This window comes from Drosophila ananassae, chromosome 3L (assembly GCF_017639315.1).
Source record: "Drosophila ananassae strain 14024-0371.13 chromosome 3L, ASM1763931v2, whole genome shotgun sequence".
NCBI classification, from domain to species: Eukaryota; Metazoa; Arthropoda; class Insecta; order Diptera; family Drosophilidae; genus Drosophila; species Drosophila ananassae.
The window spans coordinates 11,683,591-11,709,133 of NC_057929.1; the positions used below are offsets into that span (position 1 = coordinate 11,683,591).

The window sequence follows — 25,543 nt, forward strand, 5'->3', positions numbered from 1 at the left end:
GAATGATGGAGAATTGAACCAGAAATCGTTAGAATAGAAGGTATTCCGCTCAAGGATCGGATGAGAATTGGCAAATATATAGACATCCTTCTGCGCCATATATGGGGTTTCAAGGATTTTCTAAGGGTCCATGAGAAAAACTTTGAAAAATTATGGAAAAAAATGCATGATACTACTTTTGGTGAAAAATGATGGGGAATTGAAGCAGAAATTATTTGGTGTATTCCGCTCCAGGATTGGATAAGAATTGGCTGAGATAGAGACATCGTACTGAGCCATGACTGGTCCTTCTGGACCGTAGTTCTCGAATACGATCTTTCCAACCCCCTGCTCCCCTATATAGACTCAGGCGCTACTAATATTGCATAAACACGTACTCGGAGACCGTACGACTTAACCTGTTCCAAAACCCAATAATTAATTGAATAAAAATAGTAAGTAGTAGTGGGAGAGCGGTTTGGAATGAGCAACTAGCGCGCTCCCGCCTCCAAAGTGGCGCTCTCTCCGATGGGGTCTCTCGCCGGGCGTCAATCGCCACTTTGGGGGCTCTGGTAGCTTCATTTCAGTCCCCGAGTTCTCTGCGAGCGGTCATAGAAAAAGCTGTGAGTGCAATCCGACGGCGCCGATTCAGGCCCCACCACACCACACCATACCACCAAACACTCCCATAAAGCACACACGACCACAGACGCACAAAGTGTATCATCATCATTAAGGCAATTCGCTGCTTTTGTTTTTGCCAAGGGAATTTATTTAATCTTGTTTTTGCGAGGGGGAGATGATCCGGGGCGCGTGGAGTACAAGCCGATAACCGCAGACTTGGAACAGTGCCTCCGTCTTTGTGGTTATCAGTTGAAACGGCCCCTGATAAGTCACTGTAATCGCGCACACAGATCTGCTCGGTTACCAGATACATATATGTATTTCAAAGGGCCAGGTATTGGGGTCGGTGCGGTTGGCAGTGCCGGGGCTTGGGATCTACTTAATAGTATTATTCTAATCACAAACGAATTTCAGTGAACATGTCGAAGCCAGCCCTGTACTACGCCACCCTGAGCCCACCATCCCGCGCCGTCCTGCTCACGGCCAAGGCGATCGGTCTCGACCTTGAACTGAGGTAGGTGTCTCCAAGCCATACCAGTTTCAATTAACTTAACGACAGTCACCCACTCACCTCCCCACTTCCGTGTGCAGGCCAATTAACCTATTGAAGGGGGAGCACTTGACGCCGGAATTCCTGAAGCTGAACCCCCAGCACACGATCCCCACGCTCATCGATGGCGAGGCCACGATCATCGACTCCCACGCCATCTGCGCTTACCTGGTGGAGAAGTACGGCCAGGAGCAGCAGCAGCTCTACCCAAAGGATCTGGTGAAGCGCGCCAACGTCGATGCCCGGCTCCACTTGGACTCTGGCCACCTGTTCGCCCGCCTCCGCTTCTTGTACGAACCGATCCTGTACTACGGCTCCACGGACTGCTCCATCGACAAGATCGCCTACATCCAGAAGTGCTGGGAGATTCTCGAGGGCTTCCTGAAGGACGATCCCTATCTCTGTGGCAGCGATCTGACTATCGCCGATTTCTGTGCGGTGGCCACTGTGACCTCTGTGAACGACGCGGCACCCATCGACGAGTTCAAGTTCCCAAAGTTGCAGGCTTGGCTCAAGAGGCTAGCCGAGCTTCCCTACTACCAGGAGGTGAATGGCGATGGGGCCGAGGAACTCAAGGCCATCTTTAAGACCAAGCTGGCCGAGAATCGCGGAAAGTAACCAAGCAACTCGCACATCTTCCATTTAAATTTTTATTTTAATCTATATGTTATCCCGGCTTCAATAAACTCTCAGTTCGAAGTTCTACTTTTCGATGCCAAGACTTGATCCACTTTTTATAACATTTATCAACAATATACTTAGAGGTAATGGAACAAGTTCCCTCCTAGAGGTTATGCTCTTCAACATAGTCTCGTCCGCAGGAGGATGGTGTCTAGTAAACCGGTAACTGAACTAAAAATATAAAATATATCTACAAAACGTACAAATAAATTCGTAGGGTCATCGTACGACGTAGTTCGAGCGGGGTCAGTGATAATCTCTGGGCACTTCAATGGCGCTATGCTGGAGACTTACAAAATATATATAGACGTACCATGACCCCGCTCATGCACATTCCCACCCTTTACTCTTGCCTCCGCTAACTCTCTTTCCCTGAAACGGAACACTAGTCGCGGCGCAGCAGGAATCTTTTGATGCTCCCAGGAAGCGGCAGTTGAGCAATCGCGTCCGTCGAAAAGTGCTCCAGGATGACATTGCGGCAAGCGCTCTGGAGCGATAGGACTGTGAGGAAACAAAGGCACCATTAGACCATTAGGTAGAGAGATACAAGAAGAAGGTACTTACTGCCCTCCAGCTGGATTATCCTAATTTGCTTGGTGGTGCCGTACACGTCTATGACGACGAACAGAGGGGCTCTATTCAGGGGAATGTCTGTCGAAACGGGGCCCCGATCCACCCCGTTAATGATAAAGTGCAGCTCGCCCTTTGTGGTACTTTGCACCGTGGGCACGTATATTATTCCAATGCGTGAGCCGGTATCTGTGAGTAGGATATCCGAGTCGTGGCCGTTTCCCATGGCGGGCCGCAGTAGTCTTTTCGGTAGGAGACCGCGAGGGGTTCTAACATGCGTTGCATCGCCCAGAAGGTTTCCTGAGCAATAAGATTAGAAATCGTTCATCTTCTGACTTTATTTACTCACTCTGTGGCGCCCCTTCCGCCTCCGTCCCAACATCGTCGCTCGAAGGAGCACGACGCTGGTTCATCTCGAATTTGGAGATAGGATAGATCCAACTATTACCCAGGTTGGCCAGGTCAGGCAGGGCGAAGTGCGGTAAGCCCTCACTGCTGGTCCGGATCACATTGGGTGTGAGTTCTGTGAGTCCCAGGCGCATGTGTCCCGACCACCCGCGCTCTATCTTTTCAATCTCCACCAGAAAGATGTCGCCGGGCGCCAGCGGGCGCTCCGAGAAAGTGAGGGCATCGGCAAAGCTAGCCCTGCGGTACGCCACGGTGGCGTCGTCGCCAAGCTGTATATTAGAACCATGGTACGGATGGAAGCGGCTCAGCTGTCGTTTGCGGCTGGAATGCGATGTAGTCCCGGGCTCCCACGCAATCTCTGGCGGATCTTGTTCGGCGGCGACGGGAGGAGACTGCGCGCGCGGCGCACGGCTGAAAGGCGGCGGCGGCTGCGAAGGCGGATCCTTAGTGGCTTCCATGATCCGATGCCTTCGTTTTTGTTTGGATCCAGGTCTGGCTAGACAGCCAGGGATGGGCAGCAACAGCGGTAACAGAAGGCGTGCGCACTGTTTAGTGTTGGTAAACGTTTCGTGACGTAACACTAAACAGCTGTTTTTTTAGTTACTGGAATATTACGAGGTATATTTGATTTTGATTTTTGTGACTTAAATCGAGAATTACTTCACCCCATCCGTCACAGATGAGAGTTCCCGGAGCCCTGTTTGCCGCCCGAGGCCGGGCACCGCAGAGCGAATCGGATGTACCATTCCAAGAGATCCTGCCACTCCGCCTCAAAAACACGGTCAGCGGCAAGGCCGACTCCGGCTCGGACGTGGCCTGCCTGCAGGAGATGGGCCAGCTTTTCGCCTGCCTAAAGGACAACGAATTCACGGAGAAGTACTGCAGCAAGGAGATCAACCAATTCCAGCGGTGCTTCAAGTGCTACATGGACCGCAAGCTCGAGGCGAAGAAAACCGTGAACCAGGGCATCGTGCAGCCGGGGAGCAACCTGAACTACAAGCAACTGAACAAGTACATGCGACGCTACCCCAATCCGGTTTAATTTTGACACTAGCAAATTAAAAGTTTTATAATACAACATTACAGCCGGACAGCTTATAATTATTTGTCTAACAGACCGTTGAAGTTTCATTGTTTATGTTTGGGGTTACGCGCTGGGAAGTCACCAAGTTCGATTTAGAAATCCTTTCTGGTTCATCTAAGGATTAAGCATAGTAAACTTAGAAGGCACAGTCGCGCAACAAACCTGTGAAGTTGCAGAAGGAACCCCCAAAATCGCCATTTTGCGCAGTTTTATTTTTACTTTTATTTATTGATGCAGTATTATAGCAGTCCAATACCAAATTTTCGCTTACATTCAGGTTCTGAAATAAGTTTGCTAACTACCGATAAACACTGCGACTCTCATTCGACTTATAAATTAGATTTACTTTGAGACTTGTGAAGCCTACCTCTCTAGCGCGTGTAATAATTAATTAGAAAACAGAAATTTAAAATCGAGAAGCGATCATAATACAGGCTGTGATTTGCAGAATGTTTGGGGCGGTTCGCAAACAAAAATTGTAATTTTACAACAGTTTATTGTTAGTTTATTTCATAACATATCTATAATAAATAACATTGCACGCGAAATCGCCTGCAGGGAGTTCTACTACAGCCTACAGCCAACAGCCGGAAGGCCAGGCATCCTGATGTTGCTCGCCCTGCACTCCTCTCCTCGACGTCATCAAACGAAAGGTTGTGACAGATTTAATTTTATTTTAAGTGCAACAAATCAACAAATAAATAAAACATGCACTTCTAAATTACCTAAGTCGAATGACAATAGAAAAGTTGTTGCTTGCCAGTCTCGCTAGCCTTTACCTACATTCCTGAATCTGTTTAGTCACCAGGGTTCTTTTTGGGTTATATTTATGGTGGATACAATAGTGGTTGTGGTTGTGGGATTCCTTATTCATATACTATTTAACCTGAGCCCTAATGTGTTGCAAAAATTCATAGTACGATAAACTAGATTCACTGCGATCGTCGGTTAATCTCTCTATAAATTGTCCCTTGGCTGTACTCGTGTCCCTGTTGATTTGGAAAGAAATAAGGATTAATTGCTCATTGAATTAAGAAGGTTACACCCACCTGATTATCTGAACCAGAGCCGAGTAAGGCTTATCGTAATTGAGTCGCGAAATGAAGCGTTTCAGCACATCGTTCTCCTGGCTCACAACATTTGGCAATCCGTACACATAGTCACTCAACTCTGCCGTGGAGCTAATACCTGCGGAATGCGGAAAGAAAAGTGAGACTTGCAATACCATTCCATCTGGCTAGTGCCGGATCCGGCAGCTTACCCAGCAGCGCCTCCAGCACGTTGGCGGGCACGTTCAAGCCGACGTACAGCATTATCAAGGTGCCGCAGTCCATCAGGAATATGGATCGAGAGTCCAAGCTGCCAAATAAAGCCACAATTATTAAAAGTCAAAAATGGAGGGGAATCAAACGTACTGCTCCGCTGACAGCTGCAGGCGCGGTAGCTCGGGGAGCTGGTCGTCCTCTTCGTCGTCCTCCGGCGTCGAGCTGACGTTCGTGTTTCGAGCATGGTATATGAGAGGATCTATCTTGTACAGCTCCGGATACACGTACTTCATCAGTTGGTCCAGCGGCAGCGTCTTCATGCAGTCCATGGCAAAGACGCGGTCATCCAGTCGCGTGCTGGTGCCCACACGGAAGGCGGGCTGCAAAAAAATTACTTAGCTTCGCTCTACTGGCGGTGTGCATCGGCAACTTACGTGCTTCAGCAGTCCAAGAATGTAGAGTGGCAGCAGCGCCAGGCTGCGAGGAGCTATCAGCTGGCCCGACTGCCCGGAGGGAAGGTTCTGGGCGATCTTGAACGAGTTGAACACGTCGATGGTGGCGTTGATGAACGCGTCGCGTGCATCCGACAGGTTGGCGGACACCGACCGATCCACGGCCATCTTCGACAGGAGCCCCACAATCGCTTCCGTGTCCGCGGAGTGCATCACCTCGGGCAATGAGGCCGTGACCGGAAGGCACACCGTGTGAACACGAATGCGCCGTTCGCCCTCACTGTTCGTGTACAGGAGCGCCGCCTGAAAGCATATTGTCTTCACGTCCGTCAGGTTCTCGTCGTAGGAGATCTGCATCCCGTAGCCTGCGTCCGGGTTCACGTTCGGCAGCGAGAGTAGGTCTGTCGAGCGCACGAAGAAGTTCCCGTGGAATGTGTGGACCTGGAGTCCGCGAGTGCATCTTATGCGCATCACCGCCTCGAAGCCTATCTTCCGGGTGAGGTACCGCTTGAAGCACGTGCGGAAGGAGTCGACCATGTGGGGCTTAGTCTTTTGATAGAGGGGGAAGTGGTGGACGCACCCGCCACTGTGCTTGCTAATCCCAGCTGCGAATAGAGATTGGGTGAGCAGGGGTCAGTGGTATGGGTCTTTGTAGTTACATATGGTGGCCATGTCGCTGTACTGCTGGTTCATGAGGAACAGGTCGCAGGCTATCTGGTAGCCGGAGCACTCGAGGGCGAAGCGCTTGTAGAAGTCTGTGGCGGGATTGAGGTGCGCCACGTCCTTGGCCGAGCGGTTGTTGGGATCCTCGCGTGGCTCCAGAGCCCCCGGTCCCTTGTTGGGAAGGCACGACTGAAAGACCGTGATGCGGCCGCCCGAAGCTTGCTGGAACATGAAACGCAAGGGTTAACAGATACTCAGGCTGGCAAGTGACTAACTCACCATCAACTTGAAGGCCACCTGCAAGGCGGCTCCCAGGGCGGAGCCTGGGTCGTGCGTGTTGGCGAATCGCTTTGGCAGCTGCTTCAGCAGGTCGCGCACCAGCTCCTTGCACTCCTTTAGGTTCACCAGCAGGCTGTCGGGCCGCGGCAGGAAGGGGTCCTCAATGTCCAGAAGGGTCATCTCATGCGGCTGGTTGAAGCCCTCGGCCATGCTGTAGAAGTGCACGTAGCTGTCGTAGCAGATGAAGCCCACCTGGGTGCGCGCGTCGCCCGGCATCTCGTCCAAGTGGCGGTTCAGAACAGCGCAGGCTGCCTCCAGGTACCCGCTCTGCTGGGCAATAATCGAGACGTCGAAGAGGAACAGATACATGGCCGGCTGGGGCGGGCGCAGCATGTACTCCGACGGAGCTATAAACTCGATGGTGCTCGAGCGCACCTCGGGCCGGCGGGTGACGTCGCCGTAGGTCTTGGTGGCCGGGTCAAACTGGAAGTCGTCGGGCACTGGAAGCGGAGAGGAGAAGGTAGTAGTGGTAGTCGCAGTCGCCTCCGTTATGTCAGCATTCACTTACGCTCATTGACCCGATAGCACAGGTTGCACTTCCACATCTTGCTATCCACGAAGTAGACGAACGGGTTGATGTAGGTGCGGCACAGCCGGCAGCGCACGATGTTGATGCACTGAATCACGGGCAGGCTCTGGGGGAGAACTTCGTCTATCAATTGCACAAACAAGGGCGATGGGCGATCCACGCTCCACTACTTACATTCACATCCCGGAAGGGATGAATCACAATGCCGAGCGGCAAACGAGACTTCTGGAGCAGCGAATTGCTTTCAGGTATCTTGGTCAGGGTGCAGCGCATTATGCTCGGATTGCAGTTGATCGACTCGTGAAACTGGTTGTGCAGCACTATCTTCGGAGGCGGGATGGTGGCTGGCGACAGGATGTGCCGGTTCTGCATCAAGTCAATGGTGTCCTGGCCCCACAGCCGGCTGAAGCCCTGCTGGGTCACGTTCAGCGGCGCGGGCGAGTTGTAGCCAGCTTGCACGGGCTGCTGCTGGGCGTAGGCTTGAGGCGGCGCTTGGGCCTGGTACTGCAGCGGAGCACCAGACGGCTGGGTCCCGAACATTCCCGGAGGTGGTGGTTGCACGCTGGCCGGGGGCTTGGGCATTATGGGTTGCTGGAGCGGCGCCGGGGGATACGCTTGGGTCATTGGGTACGGCTGCTGCTTGGAAGGAGCTGGAGGATGCATTGGAGGCGGGGCCAGGGGCTTCGGCGGCACCTGGGCCGGGGGCCCGGGCCAACCAGGTCCAGTGGCGCCGGGCGGCAGAGCTGCCCTGTGCAAGTTATTGTTCTGCTGATTCTGCTGCTGCTGGTAGGTTGGGTCGCCCGTCGCCTGGGGTGGCATTCCGTACGGTATCCGCTCGGAGGCACCGGGCGGCTGCAGGGGTCTGGTGGGGGGCACCGCCCCCGGCACCCCGAACATCTTTGCCGGATTGGGGTGTAAGTTGGGCGGCTTCTGCCCGTTGAACGGGTCTGGTATGAGGTTCGGCACTGCGTTGGTGGCTGCCATGAGGCTGCCGGCCGCCGCCTGGGTCAGAGGCACTGCCTGAGCCTGTGCCACGCCCTTGAAGTCTGTGGGCGCCGGAGGCGGTACTGCCGCACTGCCTCCGTTGGCGCGGTGCGGGTTCAAGTCTAAGCTTTGCATCTTCGACGCCAGGTTGGCCACGGGCTGGGCGAGGGGTGGTGGTGCCGAGCGCAGTCCCGACGCAGGCGGGGGATTGCCAAGAGTAGCTTGGTCATACAGCTGCCCGGAAGAGCTGGTCCGCGAGGAATTCGCACTGGGCGTGCCCTTGGCATCCCCGTTGGCGTAGAACGGCCCGTTGTTGGCGGCGGACGTCTGTGGAGGAGGTGGCTGAGCGACAGACGTGGGCGGCAGAAACTTTTGTGAAATGTTGGTGTTGAACGGCGACGTGGGCGGCAGATTGGTTGCTCCTCCTGGATATGGCGGTGCTTGGGATACCGGCGGCAGCTGCTGGCCCTGAGCCTGCTGCTGGTAGAGCTGCTGGCTGGCAGCTGTGGGGGGCAGTTGGTGTGGCTGTTGCTGATGTTGCTGCTGGCCCGCTCCTGGCAGTCCGTTCATCAGGTTGTTCCCGTTCAGGGGCACCGGGGCGCAGGAGGGTGGCAAGTAATTCGAATTGTAAGCAGACATGCTTCTAATTCATAGGTTCCGTCTGAAAGAGTACGACAGTTCATTAGTTAGTCGGGATAGATAAGATTACCGGCCGAGGTTACGGGCCGTATGGGCCAACCACTAACTCTTATCTTATCGCCTAATGCCGATATGCGAATACGCTACAAGTAGCCCCCGGAACGTGCACTCAGCTGGTTCCCAATCGACCTGCAGCCGCTGCACCTGCTGCAGCTATTTACAAATCGCGAATTTCGGGCCTGCTATCACAGCGCTTCTTGCCGTCTTCGGCCGTGAGACGACGACATGTTTACAGGGGTATTGGGCTTAGTGTCTACGTCAACATTATGTCGGAAACACGCTGGTGTTTGAACAGCTTGGGCCAATGCTTGACACCAATGCCGAAGCTGACGCTGAGTCTGCGAGTGCGACCTCGGCGGGGGAGATCGCAGGTGGAAGGCGGCCACCGGAAGCGACGACAACAAGGAAGTTCCGGCGGAGGGCCGCTGGCAGGTTGGAGACTGCTGTCCACTTGCACAATTATTGATGACGTGCCCCACCTTGAACCCCAGTGGGCTTGAGGTCAGCCCCACCCCGCCCATACTCCCCCACTGGCGGCGAGTGTAGGGCCCATCTATTCATTTATCAAATCACCTTAGTCACAGCAACGGCTTCCACACTGGCATCCAAAACACAGAGCAGCTCCCTCGATCAGCACTTGCACTTTGTAGCTGCGCTTCTTCTTCCACCCCTGATTGGCTTCGGCGACGTTGGCTTCGACGGCGCTTTCAGGGTAGTCCTCCTTCCGGGTCAAGCTATCGGCAACGGGAGGAGGTGTGTGTGTCCCACTTTCAACGAGCAGCCAATCCTCCAAAGGACTCGCCGCCGCGTGCGCGAATCAAAGAAAATATTTTCACGGGGACGGCACTGCCCTGAACTCTCCTTTCTTCTCTTTTCTGCTGCGTCCTTTGCGCGGTGCGCCTTGGATTCACGATAATCTGGAGGCTGACTGGACTCCTTGGTGCATTTAGCTTTCGGCGTACAGTTCAAAGCTGGCCTGACACAATTAACTATTAAACAATGCAAACTTTTTGCATTTTTTCACCCGAAATTTTGAGGCCACGTCAATTAGAGGGACCGTGCGTCTTAAAACAGCTTTGCCAGATGAAACGCCTAAATCAGTATGCCGAGAGCATGGCCACACCAAAAACCGACTGAAAGTTCAAATTCAAAACTTTCAATTAAATTTCGAATCAGCAGCTTTATTTATCAAAATATATTAAACAAATACAGCAAGTTCTTTGAATAAAATTTATTTTTCTATCATTTTATTTTGTCTCCGGTACAATTTGTGATTTATCACTGTTTCGATTAAAATAAAGTTTAAAACAATATATAAACGTTTTGGGAAAAATATTCCATATTACTCGTACATTTGTTTTTTAAGCGTAGCATTCGGTGTGTGTTTTTAGGGAGGACTTATCCGGTTTAGTGAACTGTTAGTAAAGCTTTTTATTTTATCATCGTGACGTTTTTGGAATTTAATTTAAAGTATAATACTAGAGGTATTCGTATAGTTAGAACTATGAATTGGAAAAATTATTGTGCAGTGTCTGTCCGGGTCTTGGGTAACTAGAGAAGCAAGCTAATTTGCGTTTGCCGTATGCGTTTTCGTCTATAGAAGAGTCTTTTATTTCAAAAATAGTTTCTATCCTTAAGTATTTACCAATTCTGTAGTCTACAACTGTTTGATATTCCCATATTGTGTATTGGTTGCGGTTACTCTTTCTTGCAGCTAGTTCACTAATTATTAATGTAAAAGGTGTTCGTGATTTGCAGTATTGCGATTGCTTTTGAAACACACTAGTTCTTAACAATAGAAAACAAAACTTGTTCAATCCGTGTGTACAAACTATCCGTGTGTAGAAGTAACTGCCACTGCCTGCCTGTCTGCCAGCCGTACTGACTTCGTCTGTGCCCAGGGCTTCCGCCTGACTATTCTCACTATTTACACTAATTCATAACCAGACACCGAAGGACACCGAAGGAGTCATCACAAATCCCGACTTTTTACGTTGTATTGTTAGAGTAATCCGAAGTTTGCGCACTTGTGGAATCTAAATATATAGCAGAGGCTCGTTCTTGATATGATCCAAACAAAGAGGCGTTGGTGATTGGCGCCAACATTATCTCTTAGCCTCCTTCTCCTGCAGATACATGCGCTGGCTCAGCGGCTTGGCGTAGATCCAGTTGTCACCCACGGGTTTGAAGTGCTAATGGAGAAGAGGACACTCTGGATTAGCCATAAACAATGAATGCGAAAGAGAGTACCTTGTGCTCCCAGGCCAGGTCGTACTCCTTGCGGACTTTGGCCTGGTCGCGCTGCTGCTGCTCCACCACGAATTTGGCATTGGTGGCGCGTTCGATGTCATTGAATCTGGGGAAGAGCAATGGAGAGAGATTAAAACCATTTGATGTTACCTCGAGGATAGCGATTAGAATTCTATAATTGAGGTGTGTTTACTTGAGTCCCGCCGTCACTTCCTTCCACACTCGACGCGATTCGTACTCATCCTGCTCAACGATTGGTCGCACTTGTTTCTTAAATATGGGTATGCGATTTACGTCGACGAATACTTCGGTTTTCTAGAAAATGCAAGAGAGTTCGTTCAGATTGATGGATGGGCACCATGCGATGGATAGTATCAGTATCTAAATTGTAACAGCAGGCAGGGGATGTAGAGAGGTTGGGGTTGGACTTTCTAGACAAACAAAGTAAACACACAGAGGAAATGATCCCGAACTATTTAAGAGAGAAGCAGAGTAATCGTGGAAGTATGTTGTAGGTTGTAGGATGGTACAGTGGATGTTGCTGTCAACTCGAGGGGTTGGCTTGAGGCAGCAGTTAATGCGGAGGTAAAAAGGATCAACATTTACGGTAAAGAATTACAGATTGTTCAATATCTACAAAGAATGGAAACTTCAAACGGAAAGTGCCCGGAGCTCGGCCCAACTCACATTTTTGTCGTGCCACTTGGCCTCCATTAGGCCGCTCCACTCGCCGGCAATCGATACAAAGGGCTTCTTTTCGCTGGGAGCATAGACCTGTGGAGTATACAGCAGATAGAGATGAGTCATTCACGGCAAGGGGAGCTCCTACCTCGGTCGTGACCTTGTTGCGCTTGCCGCCGTAGAAGGGCTTCGTGAGGAACTCCACATTGGCGTAATAGCCCGTCTGGGGGCACTTGATCTCCACCGAACCACCCAGTTCGATCCAGGGCACCGTCAAAATGGACCTGAAAGGATGAGCCAGTTTAAGGATGCTGGGTAAGGGTACTGAGTACTAAGTCTGTCCCACCTGCCGTAGCCGTTGGGAAAGGTCACTATGTACTCCTCACTGCGATCCACCAGGGTGACGACGCCTTCGCCAATGTTGTGCACCCCAATCGAGAGACCCAAGAACTTGGACTTGGTCCAGACATGGGCCGCAAAGGAGATCTTTTTGTTGTAGTGCTCCGCGTAGAAGGCCGAAACTGAAAGGCAGCACTCGGGATAAGTCGGATTAAAACTTATACTGGCGGTTTAACTCACTTGGCGGATGGTGCGAGACTTGCTCCGCTAAGAAGGTGAGCTGGTCCCTGCGGCACCAGGGAACCGGGCCATCGTGCACCTCGTGGGCGTCATGGGTCTCTCCTAGAAAGGTATAATAGCTGAACTCTTAGCAGATACTTCAGAATTAAAGACGCACCCGGAATATCCCAATGGCATTGAAAGACCTCGCCCAGGATGGGGTTGTAGGGCTTCTTGGCGACAGCGCTCTTGCGTCCAGCATGGTAGGCACTCAAGTACCAGCGGCATACCTGCACTATCCTGTCGCGCGGATCATCCAGCTCAGAGATTCTGCCAAGAGTCTTCGTTAAAAGAGTTCAGAGTGGGATAGTGGAGCCGGGCTCACCTCAAAAACAAATCCGGATGGGCGAAGTAGTCGGCGTACATTTCGAGAAGCGAACGGCGCTCCAAGATGAACGTGGGAAGCACCACCTTGGTGAGGTCCATGCCAATCTTCACCTGGGAGAGCAAGTGGGTAATCATCGAGCCGTGGGCCTCCATGCTGAGGTCCGTCTCCTCCTCCTCCTCGTACAAGGCGTCGTAGTCTATTCCGTTGTCATAGCTGTCACTTCGACAGGTGGCTGGCGCCCGGCCCGCGGAGTCCGGCAAGCTCGTGGCTTCTGGCAGTGTCGGCTCAGGGGGGGTCTTGGCTTCAAAAGCGGGCGGTTGTGCTGCCTCGGCATTGGCATCCGCCAGCCCGATGGTGTCGGGCCCCTTGCCGTGGGTAGGCGACGTGGATTCCGCAAATCCTCGAGTGGCACTGCGGAATGGAAAGTTGAGATTTGAACTTGGCCGTCGGAATATTCGATTGTGTCTTCTGAAAGGGTCCTCCGCTCCCTTCCCACCTACTCTCCCATAACGATTCCAACAAGAAAGGCTCTAGGACCTTACCTCATGCTAACGCGGCGCACCCACTTTTTCAACATGGTTATCCGGAGCCTCCACTCGGATGCTTACAGGAGGTGCATATCTTGCGAATCTGACAAATCGAAGCCTAGTGCCTGCCCGCGGGGCACGAGGAAACTAAAACTGTGCGCACACCGAGGCGACCGACTGCAACAAGACTTTCCGACTTTCACCATGGCCACCGCGGCGGTTGTGATGACGAAGCCGTGTCAGCGCTGCCAGTGGTGGCTCCCGCTGAAAACGAGGCAGAGCAGCGAGGTCCTCCCGTATCTATTATTTAAGCGCCGCTTGACCGAAACTACAGGCTCTCCCCAAAAAACTGCAAATGTGACGGCGGCGGCTATAGGCACTGCATTTTGCAGGGACTGCCCTTGCGCATGCGCCTCCCTGCGCGGAGCAGGAGGGGGACCAGAAAGACCGGACGTCGGGGAGTGGGGGCACTAGAGGCCCATAAATGCGTAATTTCAGCCTGCTCGCTGAGGCAGCTGCCCAGCTGCCGCATAGCCACGTCTGGTGATTGATGGCCCAGTGGACGCCTGGCGCCTTCCGAGATGAAATTCATAAGCATGTATCATGGGCCACTCACCAGCCAATCGGGGAGCTGCCAAGGCTAGTGAAGGGATCATCGTAGGCATCGTAGAAGTCCTCCTCGCCCTCGCTGCTCGAGTAGGAGGTTTCGGGCACAACCAGACCGAGGGGCGCTGTGGTAACTGCGTCCGGGACATAAATGGAAGATGGGATTTTCGATTAGGACCACTTGACCATGTTCTGAGCTGACAGCCATGCTTACCGTTCTCCGTTACCGAGTCGTCCTCGTCGTCGCAGGGCTCACCTTTCCCCCCGCCAACGGCGCCCGGGGGCACTTGGCCCGAAACGGACTTGGGCTCACCTGACGGTATGTTATTGATGCTGGTGGCCACGCTGACGGAGGAGCTCGTCGAGGCGGTCACCGGGGGAGGGCCGTTGTATATTCCGTTGATTGGGTGGGCCATGTTCTTGGCAATCTGTAGGCTGACGATTGAGTGCTTGATGTGATCCAGCATGGCCTAAAACGAAAACGAAAACGAGACGGAGCTGCTAGAATGCGGGAGCCATTTGAAAGGTCCTGGGCCGCAGCAAGGCAGGCCGGAAACTAGCCACTCCTTTCTTGCGAAAGCGAACAGCTGCTCCTGGCGCTGTCCTGCAGCTGCTGCGCAATCGGCATTCTCTCATGCCTTGCATCCTAAACCTGAACTTGGGGATTGGAAATCAATACTAGTTGGCCCTGGCATTGCTGGCTCGGCTCGGCAGGAAATGCTTTCAATCCAAAGTAGAAACTCAATCCAAACTGTCCCAAATTCGAAGCTTAACTTTACCAACCCCAGTCATTTTTCATCTTCATAGATTTCATAGCAACAGGAGTAATGGAGAGCTCCCAAGAATCAAAGCCGAGCCGGAGGGTGACACCCTCGCGCCTCCTCGACCCCGAGCAGTACAGCATTGATGACGTGTACGCTCAGTTCGAGACCTACAGGAGGCAGCGGCAGGAGGAGCAGCAGGAGCAGAGTCTCAGGCTGAAGAAGAAGTTCACCTTGTCGGCGGATCTCCGAGAGCTGACCTCCAATATGGAGAACCTACGGCTGGGCATGCAGTGGCTCCACGACCAGCAGCAGCTCCAGCAGCAGAAAAGGGACCTCCTGACGCAAATGGATGTCAATGCCATTGACGTGGCTCCCGCAGAGGAAAGTCTACAAAGTGCTTCCAGCCAGGACCGGGGGGACGCCGCCGAGCCGACGGATCTGGTGATTAGCTGCGGGACCAGCAAGTGCCTGTTCGACGGCTGCGGCCGGAAGATAGACAGCCAGGTGTTGCTGCTGCACTACCTCTGCGACCACAAGCACCAGATGTCCTCCTCCTCGCTGAGCTGCCTGACACTGGTGGAGGGGGAACGGGTGGTGTTCTCCTTCCAGCCGCAGTTCTGCACGTTTCGGGTCAACCAGATCTTGGGACTGCTAGCTTACGGCGGCCCTCTGGAGGAGCAGTTTGCCCCGAGGGGCCGCAAGCGACACGTCTACAACAGCTTCCTCCCAGACAAGCACTCGCACCTGAAGGCGCACGTTCCCGTGGTGGTTCTCATTTGCCGGACAGCCGTCCACGCAGCCCTAATGGACAAGAAGCTGGCCAGGAAGGCGCAGCTGCAGGAGCGGGACAACAAGCGGGACCAGATCTACGTGATTTGGGTGGTCACGCCCTGCGATCGGATTCAGCTGAACGCCACGCTCTTCCTGTGCGGCCGGGACGCGGCAGTCCGGGCCTGCACCGTGGTGGGAGTGCGCAAGGTGAACCACAGCCAGGACACGGCCCGGTTCATGGCGGTGGACGCCAATTACTGGAGGCTCACGTTCGGCGAAATGGAAAAGCTTTCCAACGGCTTCAGGGACGAGCTTAACCTAGAGGTCGGCCTGACCGAGCCAAATGCCTAGCTTTAATGGAACGCTTCTACGTACATTTGCGTTGTCCTGCAGCACCTTGCACTTGGCCTGCTCCGCAGGGTCGGCCAGCTCCTCGATGCGCCTCTCCAGCAGCTGAAACGTAGAAGCACAAGCGACTTGTACAAATAAATGTGACGGTGTTGCATAACAGAACACTTACGTTGGTCTGGTCTATCATCAGCTGGAGGTAGGCGTCCGCCTCGGAAACACGGCGGGCCAGCAGATCGAGGTGGTTGGGTCTCCTGCTTCCGTCGGCACCGACAGCGCCACCACCGCTGCCTTCCTTCGTGTAGCCTCCGGCGATGTAATAGGAGCTCTGATTGTCCCAAAGCCGCGAGCGGTTTGCGTGGCGCCGAATTGTGTCCTCCAAACGGCGCACCCACTGCTCCCGCTCCTCGGTGTGCCGCGCCTGCTTGAGATACGGTTGCAAGTTGCCAAGGTTCAGTGGATGGTGTGGGGAAAAGTTTTATCGTTATATCGTGGCGGCAGCCAAGTCACACAAACCGAAAGAAACGTGATGCAAGTCGGTATTTTTTAGGTCGATGCCCGGGCCCTCACGGGTGCCGTTCTGTGGACAGTCGTGATTGGCCCAAGAGCCGAGCACAGACCATAGAAGCATTAGCGGACTAGCCGTTCGTTACGCAATCGCTACAGAAGGCGGGCCGTTTTTCATGAATATTAATTAATTTATTTTAAAATGCTGGGAAGCATTATATTTTTCGGTAGACTGTGCCATCTTCGCCCCTTGGCTGCCACCCTAGATATATTTTAGAGATTCCTCTACTTGCTGCCAAGTACTTGCCTGAAAATGGAAGGTCTTGTGGTCCACCGTGATCGTGAACGTGTTGTCCTCCTGGTCGTCGATCCCGATGAGGGCGTCTTTCAGTCGCACGCACCCCCGACGCACGCCCTTAATCATCTTTTCCTTGGACTGCAAGAGACATTAAAATGGAAAGTAACAATCATTCCGCACGTCAGAGGAAAATTCAAAGTTATTCGGATTCGGTTAAAGAGCATATTGTTTGGAGGGGTCAATATTGCGAACTTTTGGATCGCTTCAGTTCCGATTCGAATTAGGAATTCTAGAATAGCCACCTTTAATGAAATTCAAGCGGCACTACGTAGTCTGGAATTAAAAGCAGTGGACTAGGAACTGCTCGCGCTTAGACTTACGCCAGGGGTTGGCGCAAACAGAGCCACTTGTCGCTGGTGCTCAGGTTCATTGGAATTTCTACGCTACGAAAGATTACAAATATGGATGCGGCCACAAGTAAGTCAGCGGCGAGGTCCTGTTCCTTTTTATCCTCTTCTCCAAATCTGCATCGAAGGTAAAATGGTCAGTGGGGCGGTGAAGCATCCCGTTTTGTTGGCGGATCCCTGGTTTATGCTCTTCGTGCTGGGCCTCTACCTGTACCTCGTGAACAGCGTTCTTCCGCAGTGAGTATGGGTCCAAAAACCAACACTTGGCAGAGGCGCAGTTCGTAGGAGCGACCTGAATCCGTTGATATCCATTAAAGGTTCATGCTGTTCCGCAAGCCGTTCGAACTCAAGAAAGTGATGCTGCTGCACAATCTCATCCAGGTGGTGTCCTGCGTTTACGTCATCCGGGAGGTAAGAACAGCACGGGATGCTCTGATCTCGCTCATTAACTATCAAGTGCTCCGGCAGATTCTCTTCGTCACGGACAATGGGATTATGTACTTCTGGAAGTGCCGTGAACTGGGCCAAAGTGCCGAGCATGTCCGGCGACATTTCAGCCTGGCATACTTCCTCTTTTGGCTGAAGCTGTCCGAGCTGGTGGAGACGATGATTTTCGTACTGCGCCAGAACAGAACCAAGCTGCACCTCTTCCACCACGTGGCCACTCTGACGCTCGTCTACGTGCTGATTCACTTCAACCAAAACGGTACTCTCTGAGAAATTTAGACAAGCCTCCTTCTTAAGGCCTGGTTCTTTTCAGGTTCAGCCGCCTACTTCTGCGCCTTCCTCAACTCCATTGTGCACATCATCATGTACTCCTACTACTTCGTAGCCGCGGTGGCGGACAAGTCCATAGTCCGCTCCCTGCGGCCCATCAAAAAGTCCATCACGGTGATCCAAATGGTGCAATTCGTGCTCATGCTGGTCCAGCTGCCAACCCAGATAATCCTGTGCGGCGTGCCCCGGGGAGTAATCGTCTACTTTGGCACCGTGATTTCTGCCATGTTCTACGGGTTCTACGACTTCTACACTAATGCCTACACGTCTGGGCAGAGCGTCAAAGCCCGGAAGTGAACCAAAATAGACACGAAATAAATAGCCACAGCAGAAAGCGAATGCGTTTGGGCGAGTATCCGAATGTATCTAGGCCTGATAAGATAAGCCTCGGGTCTGGGTACGATATGGGCGGTTAGTAATGCGACTCCAATTGGCACACTCACCGTGTAGTAGGAGAGCAGTCCCGCATTCTCGTCGAGAACAAAGAAGCGGTACTGCCAGCCCTTCATCACATTGGTCCACTTGCTGAGGGTGCCCTCCAGTGTTCCGCTGCCCGCTCCATGAACCGAAGCTCCATTGTTTCCTGCGTTGCTGGTCATTTCCTCCGCTCCGCCAACTTTTTCGTCCTCCGGCGCTCCGTCGTCTTCCACTTCCACTTCGAGTTTGTTCGGCCTTGCCAGTTGGTTACCGGGGTGCAGAAAGGGAGAGCGCCTGGCAATGGCTTGATGGGTAGTGCCTTATCTTTCCTTACTTATATCAAAATAAGGAATAATTAAAAATTAAATACAAAAAACAGCCGTGCTGGGCTTTCGGTGATTGATATCAACATATCAATATATCGATATTCTTTGTGAATATCGAAAATAAGAATTGCTTTCGATTTGTCCGATTTTTTCACGATTTTTCATACCGAAGACTTGTCTGAGATTTAATTTTATTTACGACTTGTTTGTTAAATTTTTGATTAGTGTTGCTAGTTTTATTTTGATTGTCTATTATTTAAATTTAATTTGATTTCAGTTTTTTGTGGTTCGTGTCTTCGCTACCAAAACGGTAACACTAATATGGCGAGGTGAATTTCCATCGTTACGATTTTCTGGAGCTTCATTTTTGCAGCGTTACGATTTTCTGGAGCTTCATTTCCATCGTTACGATTTTCTGGAGCTTCATTTCAATCGTTACGAGCATCGTTTTGTGAATATATAATGTTTTTAAAAACTAAATTACAAAGTTATTTTTGGGTCGTATTTAGGATGACCTCTCACTTTCGCGGCTCAGTTAGGTGTTTGGCCAAGTCATAGGTCACCACCTTGGGAGCAAAGAACCCCCCGTACCCAGATCGTCCTTTATGGAAAATTCCCAGTCCAGACAACGGTACAGCGGGGTGGGGCACCACCTCCTGGATGTCAATAAAGGGCAGCGTATTCTGGGCCACGTCCTTCTGCCGACTGGAGCTGACGAAATCCATGTACTGGTTGGTCTGGGAGAGCGGCAGCGATGGCATCTCCGAGGCGGTTGGCAGATCTGCCTCCTTGAGAACTAGCTTCTGGCGTTTTCCGTCGACATGGGAGTTGTTGTTCCCCAGCCAGAAACTCATCGTCTGCGGCTCCACAAGCAGGCCAGTGGAGAAATTGAAGGGAGTAAAGCGCACCTCCAGGTTGAGATGCTTGTTGATGATTCGGAACCGGACGCCTGTGACTACTTGGTCCGTGGCGTTGGCCACAATCTCGTCCAGATCCAGGGATCTGCTGTCCGGGCCCAAGGTGTGGTAATCGTAGTCGTTCCGTATGTCGGCGTCACTCACGTTGTAGTCGTCCAGAGGTAGCCACTCCAGAGTGCTTGTGTTTATGGCTCCCCAGGGCACGAGCTGTGCCTGCTGCAGTTGCAGATGGAACACCCTTCGGCTCTTCACGAAGCGCACTCCGGTCACGATCCGGTTGCGCATGAAATCCGACATGCTGGCACGCAGATTGAAGTAGCGATCGGACTTTGGTCCGGGCTCGTCGCACAGGCAGAAGCAGTAGTGGCAGCGCATGACGACCCAGCGTGACCAGGAGGCAGCCTCCTTTTCCTTTGATTTGCAGCCGGCACTTTTCCCGCCGAGAGAGGTGCCGTCCCCGTAGTGGATGTATTCATAGCGCCGGGTTCCGTTCTCTGAGGCTGGGCAAATGGTCAGAGCCGAGTCGATGAAGGCACAGTTGTAGAGTCTCCCATTGCAGGGGGGTTGCTGGCCACACAAATCCTCCTCCGGCTGGTAGCAGCCGTTCGAAAGAGTGTCATGGTAGTCGTCGCACGAGTTCCAGCAGGACTGATCGCTGTTCAGGTTGATCTCGTTCTCCACGTAGCCCTGCAGCAGCCGAGTGACACGGGCAAACGTCTCTCCCTCCACATGCCTATCCTTGGCGGGATCACAACGCCAGTAGCGGCGGCCAGTTTTGCCCATCAGTTGCCGAAGGATCTCCAGAGCAGCGTCCTGCCGCTTCCGGTGGTTCTGGCGCATGAGCAGTAGTTCCTGGGTGAAGTTTCCGCGCCCCATTTGCCGCTGCACCATCCAGGAGAACTCCATCATGAAGTAGGCCTTCAGCTCCGTCAGAGCCGTCTTGGCGAAGACTTTGAAGGCAAACTGCTGGGCGGACTGCTTGGCCACGCACATATGTTCCGGAGAGGCCTGGAAGCTCTCGGTGAGCCGCGCGATCAGCGTCTGCGAGTAGTCCTGCTCGGCGGCAAAGGGCCCGCTGCCGTAGAGGCTGGCGTGCAGCTGCTCCAGCTGCGTGGAGAGCGAGTTGGGACTGGGATCGACGTTCCATTGGGTGAACTTGAGCAGGGTGATCGGCTCCAGGGTGTCGCGGTGCTGCTCGAAGTCGCTCAGCTGGTTGTACCGAAGGTTTATTAGCGTGGTCAGGTCGTTCAAGCGGCTGATCCGGTAGAGTAGCTCTGTTTTTTCCCACACATCCCGCAGCGCCTTTATGGTCAGGTCCATGTTACGAACCTGCTGCTCCTCCAGCTCGAGGATGTTCGCATTGACCTCAGACATCTTATCCAACAACTGGTTCTGCCGCGAGTAGATTAAGCTTCCGGCCGTGATCTCCGCCAGCGGAACGTCTTCAATCATGTCCCAGGCCTTGAGGATCGTCTTGGTCACGTGGTTGATCGTCTGCATGATGTCCATCGTCTCCTGCACCACTCCCCCGAGAAGGGGAGGCGTCAATCCGCAAATCGCGAATAAGTATATCCACACTGTGAACCGCATGGCCTGAGAAGAGAAACCGAACTAAATGAATTCCGCCGTCAGCACTGGGAATATTTACATGTATATGAATTTTTGTCGCGTCTCAGTTTCTTCCTATGCTGATGCAGATGTTTACGCTAAGGGGTAACAAGGGTTTCACAGTTTTGAAAAATAGTGAATTTTTAAATTCTTTTTATTCTAACACTACAGCGTTTCTGGAATGTTTTCTTAAAGTTTTAAGTCGAACCGAGTTATATTTCAGAGTTAAAATCAAAAACTGGCTAGCTGGAGGCTAGCTTGCTTTAAATCAAAACTCTTTTGAGTGGTTTTTTGGACCGTGAAACCGATGTAACCCCTTAAATCTCCGATTAGGTATACATATTTTATTTTTTATACCCTTGCGGAGGGTATTATAATTTTGGTCAAAAGTGTGCAACGCAGTGAAGGAGACATCTCCGACCCTATAAAGTATATATATTCTTGATCAGGATCACCTCCTGAGTCGATATGAGCATGTCCGTCTGTCCGTCTGTCCGTCTGTCCGTCTGTCTGTTTCTACGCAAACTAGTCTCTCAGTTTTAAAGCTATCGAGTTGAAACTTTGCACACACCCTTCTTTCCTTTGCAGGCAGTATATAAGTCGGAACGGCCGGGATCGGTCGACTATATCCTATAGCTGCCATATAACTGATTGATCGGAAATGCCATAACTTTGGTGTTTTTTAAGTTAGAGGGTTGGGACTTTCCACACATGTTATTTTTGACCAAAATATCTTGTGTACAAAATTTCATAAGGATCGGCCGACTATATCCTATAGCTGTCATAGAACGATCGAAATTGGCATAACTTTGGTGTTTTTTAAGTTAGAAAGATGGGATTTGGTACAGATTATATTTTGGGAAAAATAATTCAATATGCCAAATTTCATAAGGATCGGCCGACTATATACGATCCGCTACATATCTAATAATTTAAGATGCGTGGCGCCACCTAGCGGACTGCGACTGAACTGCAAGGGTATATCAACTTCGGCTCCGTCCGAAGTTAGCTTTCCTTTCTTGTTTATATTTTTAATATATTTTATTATTTTGAAGCTGAAACTAAAGCCACGTGGGTACTTTTGGAGCACACTCTCAACCACAGTGGGGAACTGAGAACGACTGGGAACAGAGCCGAAAAAGGGGATTCCCCTTGCCATTCATACACACACACATAGCCAGCACAGAGTGAGGAATATTTGAAGAAATTTAATACTTTTAGTGCACAAAGCGAGAACTGTTGAATGCCAGAGCGATAAGCTGAAAGGCAGGGCACAATCACAAAGGTGATTGCAATTTTTCTCCGGCCAAGCTGCGGCAGCAGCAGAAGCAGCCAAAGCCGGAAGAGCCGGAAAAGCTGGGAAACCGGAACACTGGAATACTGGATCCACGTGAATGGTCAGAGAAGGACTTGGGGATAATAAAGAGATCAGAAGGAGAGGAGCTGTGTGGAAATAGTGGGCCAAAGAATTTGTGTTAATGGATTTCACTTTTTAAGAAATAAATTACGGGCAGCCGCAAGCAGCAGCTCCTTCTGGCTGGCAGTTTGGATGATTGGATGGGATTTCGAGTCATTAGGAAACGGGATGGATTTGGATTTGGATTACAGGAGAGGTCTCAAAGGGTGTAGCATGTCCAGGCTGTCGGCTCGATGGCCGGCTGTCCTAGTTGAATTACCGTAAGTGGAGCTCCATCTGTATTATTGCAAGTGGGCAGAAAAAACAATGACGAGCCAAAGTAAACAGCAATTAAGTGCAACAAGCCCGGCTCGGCTCGGCTGGCGGGGAAGGCTTAAACCAAACAAGGACGGGGCTGCGGAAAAAATTGGGGGAAAAACAGAAACTGGAAATGGTTAATTAAAGAAACGGGCATTGTTTAATGCGGCCCATGTGCCCGGTTTCGGGCCACCACCTGAGCAAAAAACATTAAATAATTGTACCTCGAATAGGTGGAGGACCTGGAGAAGAAATAAGTTTGAAGAGAGCCCCACGAATTGAAATATTTCCAGAACTCGCAAAAAGAAAACAGGCTAAATGGCCAACTGGGCAAATGGAAGTGCAACCCCCTTTGACATCCATTATGGCCCCACAGCACCTTGCAGGACACAAAAAAATATGAATGGGGACACTGAAGCCGGCACTGCACTGGGGGGAGGGCTCGTCCTCTCCCATCCTTTGGGAAAGTTATGATTGCCCGGGCTGATGATGACAATGTCGGTGGAGGTCCTGCATCGAACGACTTTCCAATGGGCAGGACCTATAATTTGATTAGTGCATCGCTGACTGAGCACGGAAAAGAAATCGCGCTCAGAAGTCAGGCGGGAAGTGCAGCCGAGTGCACTGAGCACGGAGCAGGAAGCAGGGGAGGTGTGGTTGGGAGCAGGATACTGCAGGATACTGAGCCCTGTTCTTATCTCATCTAGTGCAAAATGGAGCGGGCCATCACACTCCGTTAGCTGACAATGACAAATGATGATGGAGAAGAGGGAGAAGCGTTAAAAAAAGGGAAGCCTGGCCAGAAACCCGGCCAGAAACCAGGCCACTTTGGCTTTCAATTAATCCGAGCAAGTGGCGCCGGTATTGAGCTAGGCCTCTTCTGCCATAATCAGTTGTGTTTTGTGTTTTGTTCCGCCACAAAAAACAGGACAAATCTCCAGCCCTCCCTGCTCCTCCCGCCAAAATAAAGCCACTCTCCGCCCCCAAAAAGGGTTTTATCTCTAAAACAAAGGCGCCGAAATTTGCCTGCCATTCATTAAACAATGAACAACAAATCCAGCTGGGGGCGTGGCGGGCTGCCCGGGAAATAGATTAATGGCCGCAGACAAGGCCCACTGAATCAATTTATTACACCGCCGACAGTCCACACGACCACCAGCCGAGGAGCAAAAAAGGTGAGCCAAAGGACTAAACACAAGCCTACAAAAGAATAAATAAATCCTAGCATTTAAGACTCAGTTTCAAAGGAATACTTTACGAACTCCATCAGGTAATATGCATTTTAACATTAAGGATTTACATACAAGGACTATGCCACAGTTCAATTACATCTTGACCTTGCCGCACTCGTAGGGCGTGCAGCAGGGATAGCAGTCAGGGGCCTTGATGCAGCTCAGCCCGAAGCGGGAGAGCTCGGCCGCCTCCCAGGCCCGATCCTCCTCGAACAGCTCCATCATCCGCTGCCGACGGGCGCCCGTGATGAGCTTGTCCGCCGTGGTCATCTCGACGCTCATAGGCTTCACCAGGAAGTTGATGATTGAACTGCCCGAGGGAGTCTTGATCAGGTCGCGATTGTTCAGGAGGGAGAGGCTGTTGGCAGGAGGAGGAGGATTAATGCGGTCGGGGTTAACTGACCCCTAGGGGATGGGCTTACAAATCCGAGGACTTCTTCATCTTGAGGCCTGGGACTGAGTGACAAGTCTACACAAAGCAGGGGAGTGTGATTGAAGCACAAGTGTAGCCCACTCGACACACTCTGCCCTGCCTCCTTGTGCAAAGTCTCAATTAGGTTACCCGAAATGGGGCATGGAGTGGTGTGGAGTGGAGTGGCATGGAGTGACGTGGCAGCACTGACACTCGACACCATTTTCCACTCGCCAAAGGTCAATCACATGAGGAAGGAGTATGGGGACTGTCAGGGGCTCCCATATCCCTTTTAGGGCCTCATTGTTGACTGATTTATCCTTGAAGGAGTCATCTAAAGAGGCAGGATAACTTATTTCATTTCAATTAACCAACCTGGCCTTCTAGTTCTCAAAAAGTGGATGTAGAAGGATGGATATCAGACTGAAAAACAAGAGGGAGCCAACACAAATCACTGTTCGTCTATTTCATCTGCCCCGCCCTTCCTGGGCCGGTGTCCTGGCCACCCACGGATATAAAGTCATGTCCGGGAGCTGGTGTGCCGGGAAACAGTCAGGTGTGTAATTGCAATCCGAATTGGTCAAGTGTAACAATGCAAAGACGCAGCCAGACTCAGACTCACACCTGCTGCCGGCCCTGCTGGGAATCAATTTGATCCTTGAACTTAGGCAACAAACTGAAAACTTCTCGTCCTAGTCCCCGTCCTAGTCCTCCTCCTCCTCCTCGCCCTCGTCGTCGGCTCCCCTTGGAGAGGGCAAAATCAAATTGCAAATTGCATCCGAAAATGTCACGTGCATCGACACATTTTTGGTAGCCAACTGAGGGTATCCTTTTGGTTCCTTTTGGCCCCCGAAAACCAAGGACAGGGAACCGGAGATGTCGTGACATGGTCGACATGGGCAAAGGTTATTGCAACCGTCCGCCAGAGCAATCAGTGGACACCAGACATGAATGGATACCACTCTGTGCGAGTGAGAGTGCGGGGACCCGCCAGTGCTGACTCTTTTCGGAGTTGGCTGAAAAGAATCCCGATATATGCTATAAGAAATGGTTCTATTTCCGTTCAAAGTATTACTAAACTTACTTTGAAGTATAAAGTCTCCTAAAATATATTTTTAGCTTGCGGGACAAAGTCAAAGTGGCCTGCACTGAGGAGTCCTGGCAAAGGTTCGTCGTCTACACCTGCAACATGCTGCACTCTTTGTGCC

At 51.7% G+C, this 25,543-nt stretch overlaps 9 protein-coding genes across 14 annotated transcripts; 4 read left to right on the forward strand and 5 right to left on the reverse strand.

The window, feature by feature from the left end:
* The first annotated feature begins 507 nt into the window (after window positions 1–507).
* LOC6496135 (glutathione S-transferase 1) lies at window positions 508–1,874 on the forward strand. 2 transcript variants are annotated; one of them, XM_014908153.3, is made up of 3 exons: window positions 508–602; window positions 1,018–1,117; window positions 1,195–1,874. In XM_014908153.3, exons 2-3 carry the CDS (start codon window positions 1,023–1,025, stop codon window positions 1,769–1,771), a joined length of 672 nt encoding a protein of 223 aa, XP_014763639.1. In that variant the 5' UTR covers window positions 508–602; window positions 1,018–1,022; the 3' UTR covers window positions 1,772–1,874. The 2 variants fall into 2 exon arrangements, with proteins under 2 accessions (XP_014763639.1, XP_044571521.1); XM_044715586.1 differs by lacking the exon at window positions 508–602 and adding an exon at window positions 675–937.
* On the reverse strand, window positions 1,790–3,283 carry LOC6494437 (neuralized-like protein 2). 4 transcript variants are annotated; one of them, XM_044715585.1, is made up of 4 exons: window positions 2,754–3,283; window positions 2,399–2,704; window positions 2,175–2,335; window positions 1,790–2,005 (listed from the first exon to the last, which is right to left on the reverse strand). In XM_044715585.1, the coding sequence occupies exons 1-3, from the start codon at window positions 3,268–3,270 to the stop codon at window positions 2,220–2,222; spliced, it is 939 nt and encodes a 312-aa protein (XP_044571520.1). In that variant the 5' UTR covers window positions 3,271–3,283; the 3' UTR covers window positions 1,790–2,005; window positions 2,175–2,219. The 4 variants fall into 4 exon arrangements, 3 of the variants coding, with proteins under 3 accessions (XP_044571520.1, XP_044571519.1, XP_001960315.1); XM_044715584.1 differs by having other exon boundaries at window positions 1,790–2,024; XR_001408732.2 differs by having other exon boundaries at window positions 2,063–2,335.
* Window positions 3,284–3,338: 55 nt separating this feature from the next.
* Window positions 3,339–3,929, forward strand: LOC6496136. Its single transcript, XM_001960280.4, has 2 exons — window positions 3,339–3,430; window positions 3,492–3,929. Exon 2 carries the CDS (start codon window positions 3,492–3,494, stop codon window positions 3,852–3,854), a length of 363 nt encoding a protein of 120 aa, XP_001960316.1. The 5' UTR covers window positions 3,339–3,430; the 3' UTR covers window positions 3,855–3,929.
* Window positions 3,930–4,103: 174 nt separating this feature from the next.
* LOC6494435 (protein transport protein Sec24A) lies at window positions 4,104–9,914 on the reverse strand. Its single transcript, XM_001960281.4, has 10 exons — window positions 9,401–9,914; window positions 7,319–8,789; window positions 7,124–7,250; window positions 6,556–7,055; window positions 6,273–6,498; window positions 5,596–6,218; window positions 5,312–5,541; window positions 5,158–5,255; window positions 4,946–5,084; window positions 4,104–4,885 (listed from the first exon to the last, which is right to left on the reverse strand). Exons 2-10 carry the CDS (start codon window positions 8,765–8,767, stop codon window positions 4,774–4,776), a joined length of 3,504 nt encoding a protein of 1,167 aa, XP_001960317.1. The 5' UTR covers window positions 8,768–8,789; window positions 9,401–9,914; the 3' UTR covers window positions 4,104–4,773.
* Window positions 9,915–9,954: 40 nt separating this feature from the next.
* LOC6494434 (oxysterol-binding protein-related protein 9) lies at window positions 9,955–18,753 on the reverse strand. Of its 2 annotated transcripts, XM_001960282.4 has the most exons (15): window positions 18,153–18,753; window positions 16,535–16,663; window positions 15,893–16,141; window positions 15,748–15,825; window positions 14,052–14,307; window positions 13,848–13,971; window positions 12,702–13,115; window positions 12,495–12,646; window positions 12,338–12,439; window positions 12,105–12,279; window positions 11,907–12,042; window positions 11,765–11,851; window positions 11,271–11,392; window positions 11,078–11,183; window positions 9,955–11,019 (listed from the first exon to the last, which is right to left on the reverse strand). In XM_001960282.4, exons 1-15 carry the CDS (start codon window positions 18,306–18,308, stop codon window positions 10,933–10,935), a joined length of 2,373 nt encoding a protein of 790 aa, XP_001960318.2. In that variant the 5' UTR covers window positions 18,309–18,753; the 3' UTR covers window positions 9,955–10,932. The 2 variants fall into 2 exon arrangements, with proteins under 2 accessions (XP_001960318.2, XP_014762785.1); XM_014907299.3 differs by lacking the exons at window positions 13,848–13,971; window positions 14,052–14,307; window positions 15,748–15,825; ... (1 more) ...; window positions 16,535–16,663; window positions 18,153–18,753 and adding an exon at window positions 13,247–13,570.
* On the forward strand, window positions 14,521–15,885 carry LOC6496137. Its single transcript, XM_001960283.4, has one exon. The coding sequence runs from the start codon at window positions 14,665–14,667 to the stop codon at window positions 15,721–15,723; it is 1,059 nt and encodes a 352-aa protein (XP_001960319.1). The 5' UTR covers window positions 14,521–14,664; the 3' UTR covers window positions 15,724–15,885.
* On the forward strand, window positions 16,857–18,043 carry LOC6496138 (elongation of very long chain fatty acids protein 7). Its single transcript, XM_001960284.4, has 5 exons — window positions 16,857–17,002; window positions 17,061–17,169; window positions 17,250–17,343; window positions 17,401–17,638; window positions 17,693–18,043. Exons 1-5 carry the CDS (start codon window positions 16,987–16,989, stop codon window positions 18,004–18,006), a joined length of 771 nt encoding a protein of 256 aa, XP_001960320.1. The 5' UTR covers window positions 16,857–16,986; the 3' UTR covers window positions 18,007–18,043.
* Window positions 18,754–18,896: 143 nt separating the features above from the next.
* On the reverse strand, window positions 18,897–20,996 carry LOC6494433. Its single transcript, XM_001960285.4, has one exon. The coding sequence runs from the start codon at window positions 20,957–20,959 to the stop codon at window positions 18,971–18,973; it is 1,989 nt and encodes a 662-aa protein (XP_001960321.1). The 5' UTR covers window positions 20,960–20,996; the 3' UTR covers window positions 18,897–18,970.
* A 2,945-nt stretch (window positions 20,997–23,941) lies between these two features.
* On the reverse strand, window positions 23,942–24,494 carry LOC6494432. Its single transcript, XM_001960286.4, has 2 exons — window positions 24,346–24,494; window positions 23,942–24,281 (listed from the first exon to the last, which is right to left on the reverse strand). Exons 1-2 carry the CDS (start codon window positions 24,363–24,365, stop codon window positions 24,017–24,019), a joined length of 285 nt encoding a protein of 94 aa, XP_001960322.1. The 5' UTR covers window positions 24,366–24,494; the 3' UTR covers window positions 23,942–24,016.
* Window positions 24,495–25,543: the final 1,049 nt, after the last annotated feature.

Bases quoted from the DNA above. Each gene is read 5' to 3' on its own strand.
- LOC6494433 (XM_001960285.4), bottom strand. From the start codon at position 20,959: ATGCGGTTCACAGTGTGGATATACTTATTCGCGATTTGCGGATTGACG.
- LOC6496136 (XM_001960280.4), top strand. From the start codon at position 3,492: ATGAGAGTTCCCGGAGCCCTGTTTGCCGCCCGAGGCCGGGCACCGCAG.
- LOC6494435 (XM_001960281.4), bottom strand. From the start codon at position 8,767: ATGTCTGCTTACAATTCGAATTACTTGCCACCCTCCTGCGCCCCGGTG. The intron at 6,499-6,555 runs GTGAGTTAGTCA...TTCATGTTCCAG, and splicing joins AGGTGGCCTTCAAGTTGATG to CAAGCTTCGGGCGGCCGCAT. The intron at 5,542-5,595 runs GTAAGTTGCCGA...ATTTTTTTGCAG, and splicing joins TTCTTGGACTGCTGAAGCAC to CCCGCCTTCCGTGTGGGCAC.
- LOC6494432 (XM_001960286.4), bottom strand. From the start codon at position 24,365: ATGAAGAAGTCCTCGGATTT. The intron at 24,282-24,345 runs GTAAGCCCATCC...TCCTGCCAACAG, and splicing joins ATGAAGAAGTCCTCGGATTT to CCTCTCCCTCCTGAACAATC.
- LOC6496137 (XM_001960283.4), top strand. From the start codon at position 14,665: ATGGAGAGCTCCCAAGAATCAAAGCCGAGCCGGAGGGTGACACCCTCG.
- LOC6494434 (XM_001960282.4), bottom strand. From the start codon at position 18,308: ATGACCAGCAACGCAGGAAACAATGGAGCTTCGGTTCATGGAGCGGGC. The intron at 16,142-16,534 runs GCAAGTACTTGG...TATCTCAAGCAG, and splicing joins ACAAGACCTTCCATTTTCAG to GCGCGGCACACCGAGGAGCG. The intron at 11,184-11,270 runs GTAAACACACCT...GCTCTTCCCCAG, and splicing joins GAAGTGACGGCGGGACTCAA to ATTCAATGACATCGAACGCG.
- LOC6496138 (XM_001960284.4), top strand. The intron at 17,170-17,249 runs GTGAGTATGGGT...TATCCATTAAAG, and splicing joins GTGAACAGCGTTCTTCCGCA to GTTCATGCTGTTCCGCAAGC. The intron at 17,639-17,692 runs GTACTCTCTGAG...GGTTCTTTTCAG, and splicing joins GATTCACTTCAACCAAAACG to GTTCAGCCGCCTACTTCTGC.
- LOC6496135 (XM_044715586.1), top strand. The intron at 1,118-1,194 runs GTAGGTGTCTCC...TTCCGTGTGCAG, and splicing joins GGTCTCGACCTTGAACTGAG to GCCAATTAACCTATTGAAGG.
- LOC6494437 (XM_044715585.1), bottom strand. From the start codon at position 3,270: ATGGAAGCCACTAAGGATCCGCCTTCGCAGCCGCCGCCGCCTTTCAGC. The intron at 2,705-2,753 runs GTGAGTAAATAA...CTTATTGCTCAG, and splicing joins GGCGGAAGGGGCGCCACAGA to GAAACCTTCTGGGCGATGCA. The intron at 2,336-2,398 runs GTAAGTACCTTC...GTTTCCTCACAG, and splicing joins GATAATCCAGCTGGAGGGCA to TCCTATCGCTCCAGAGCGCT.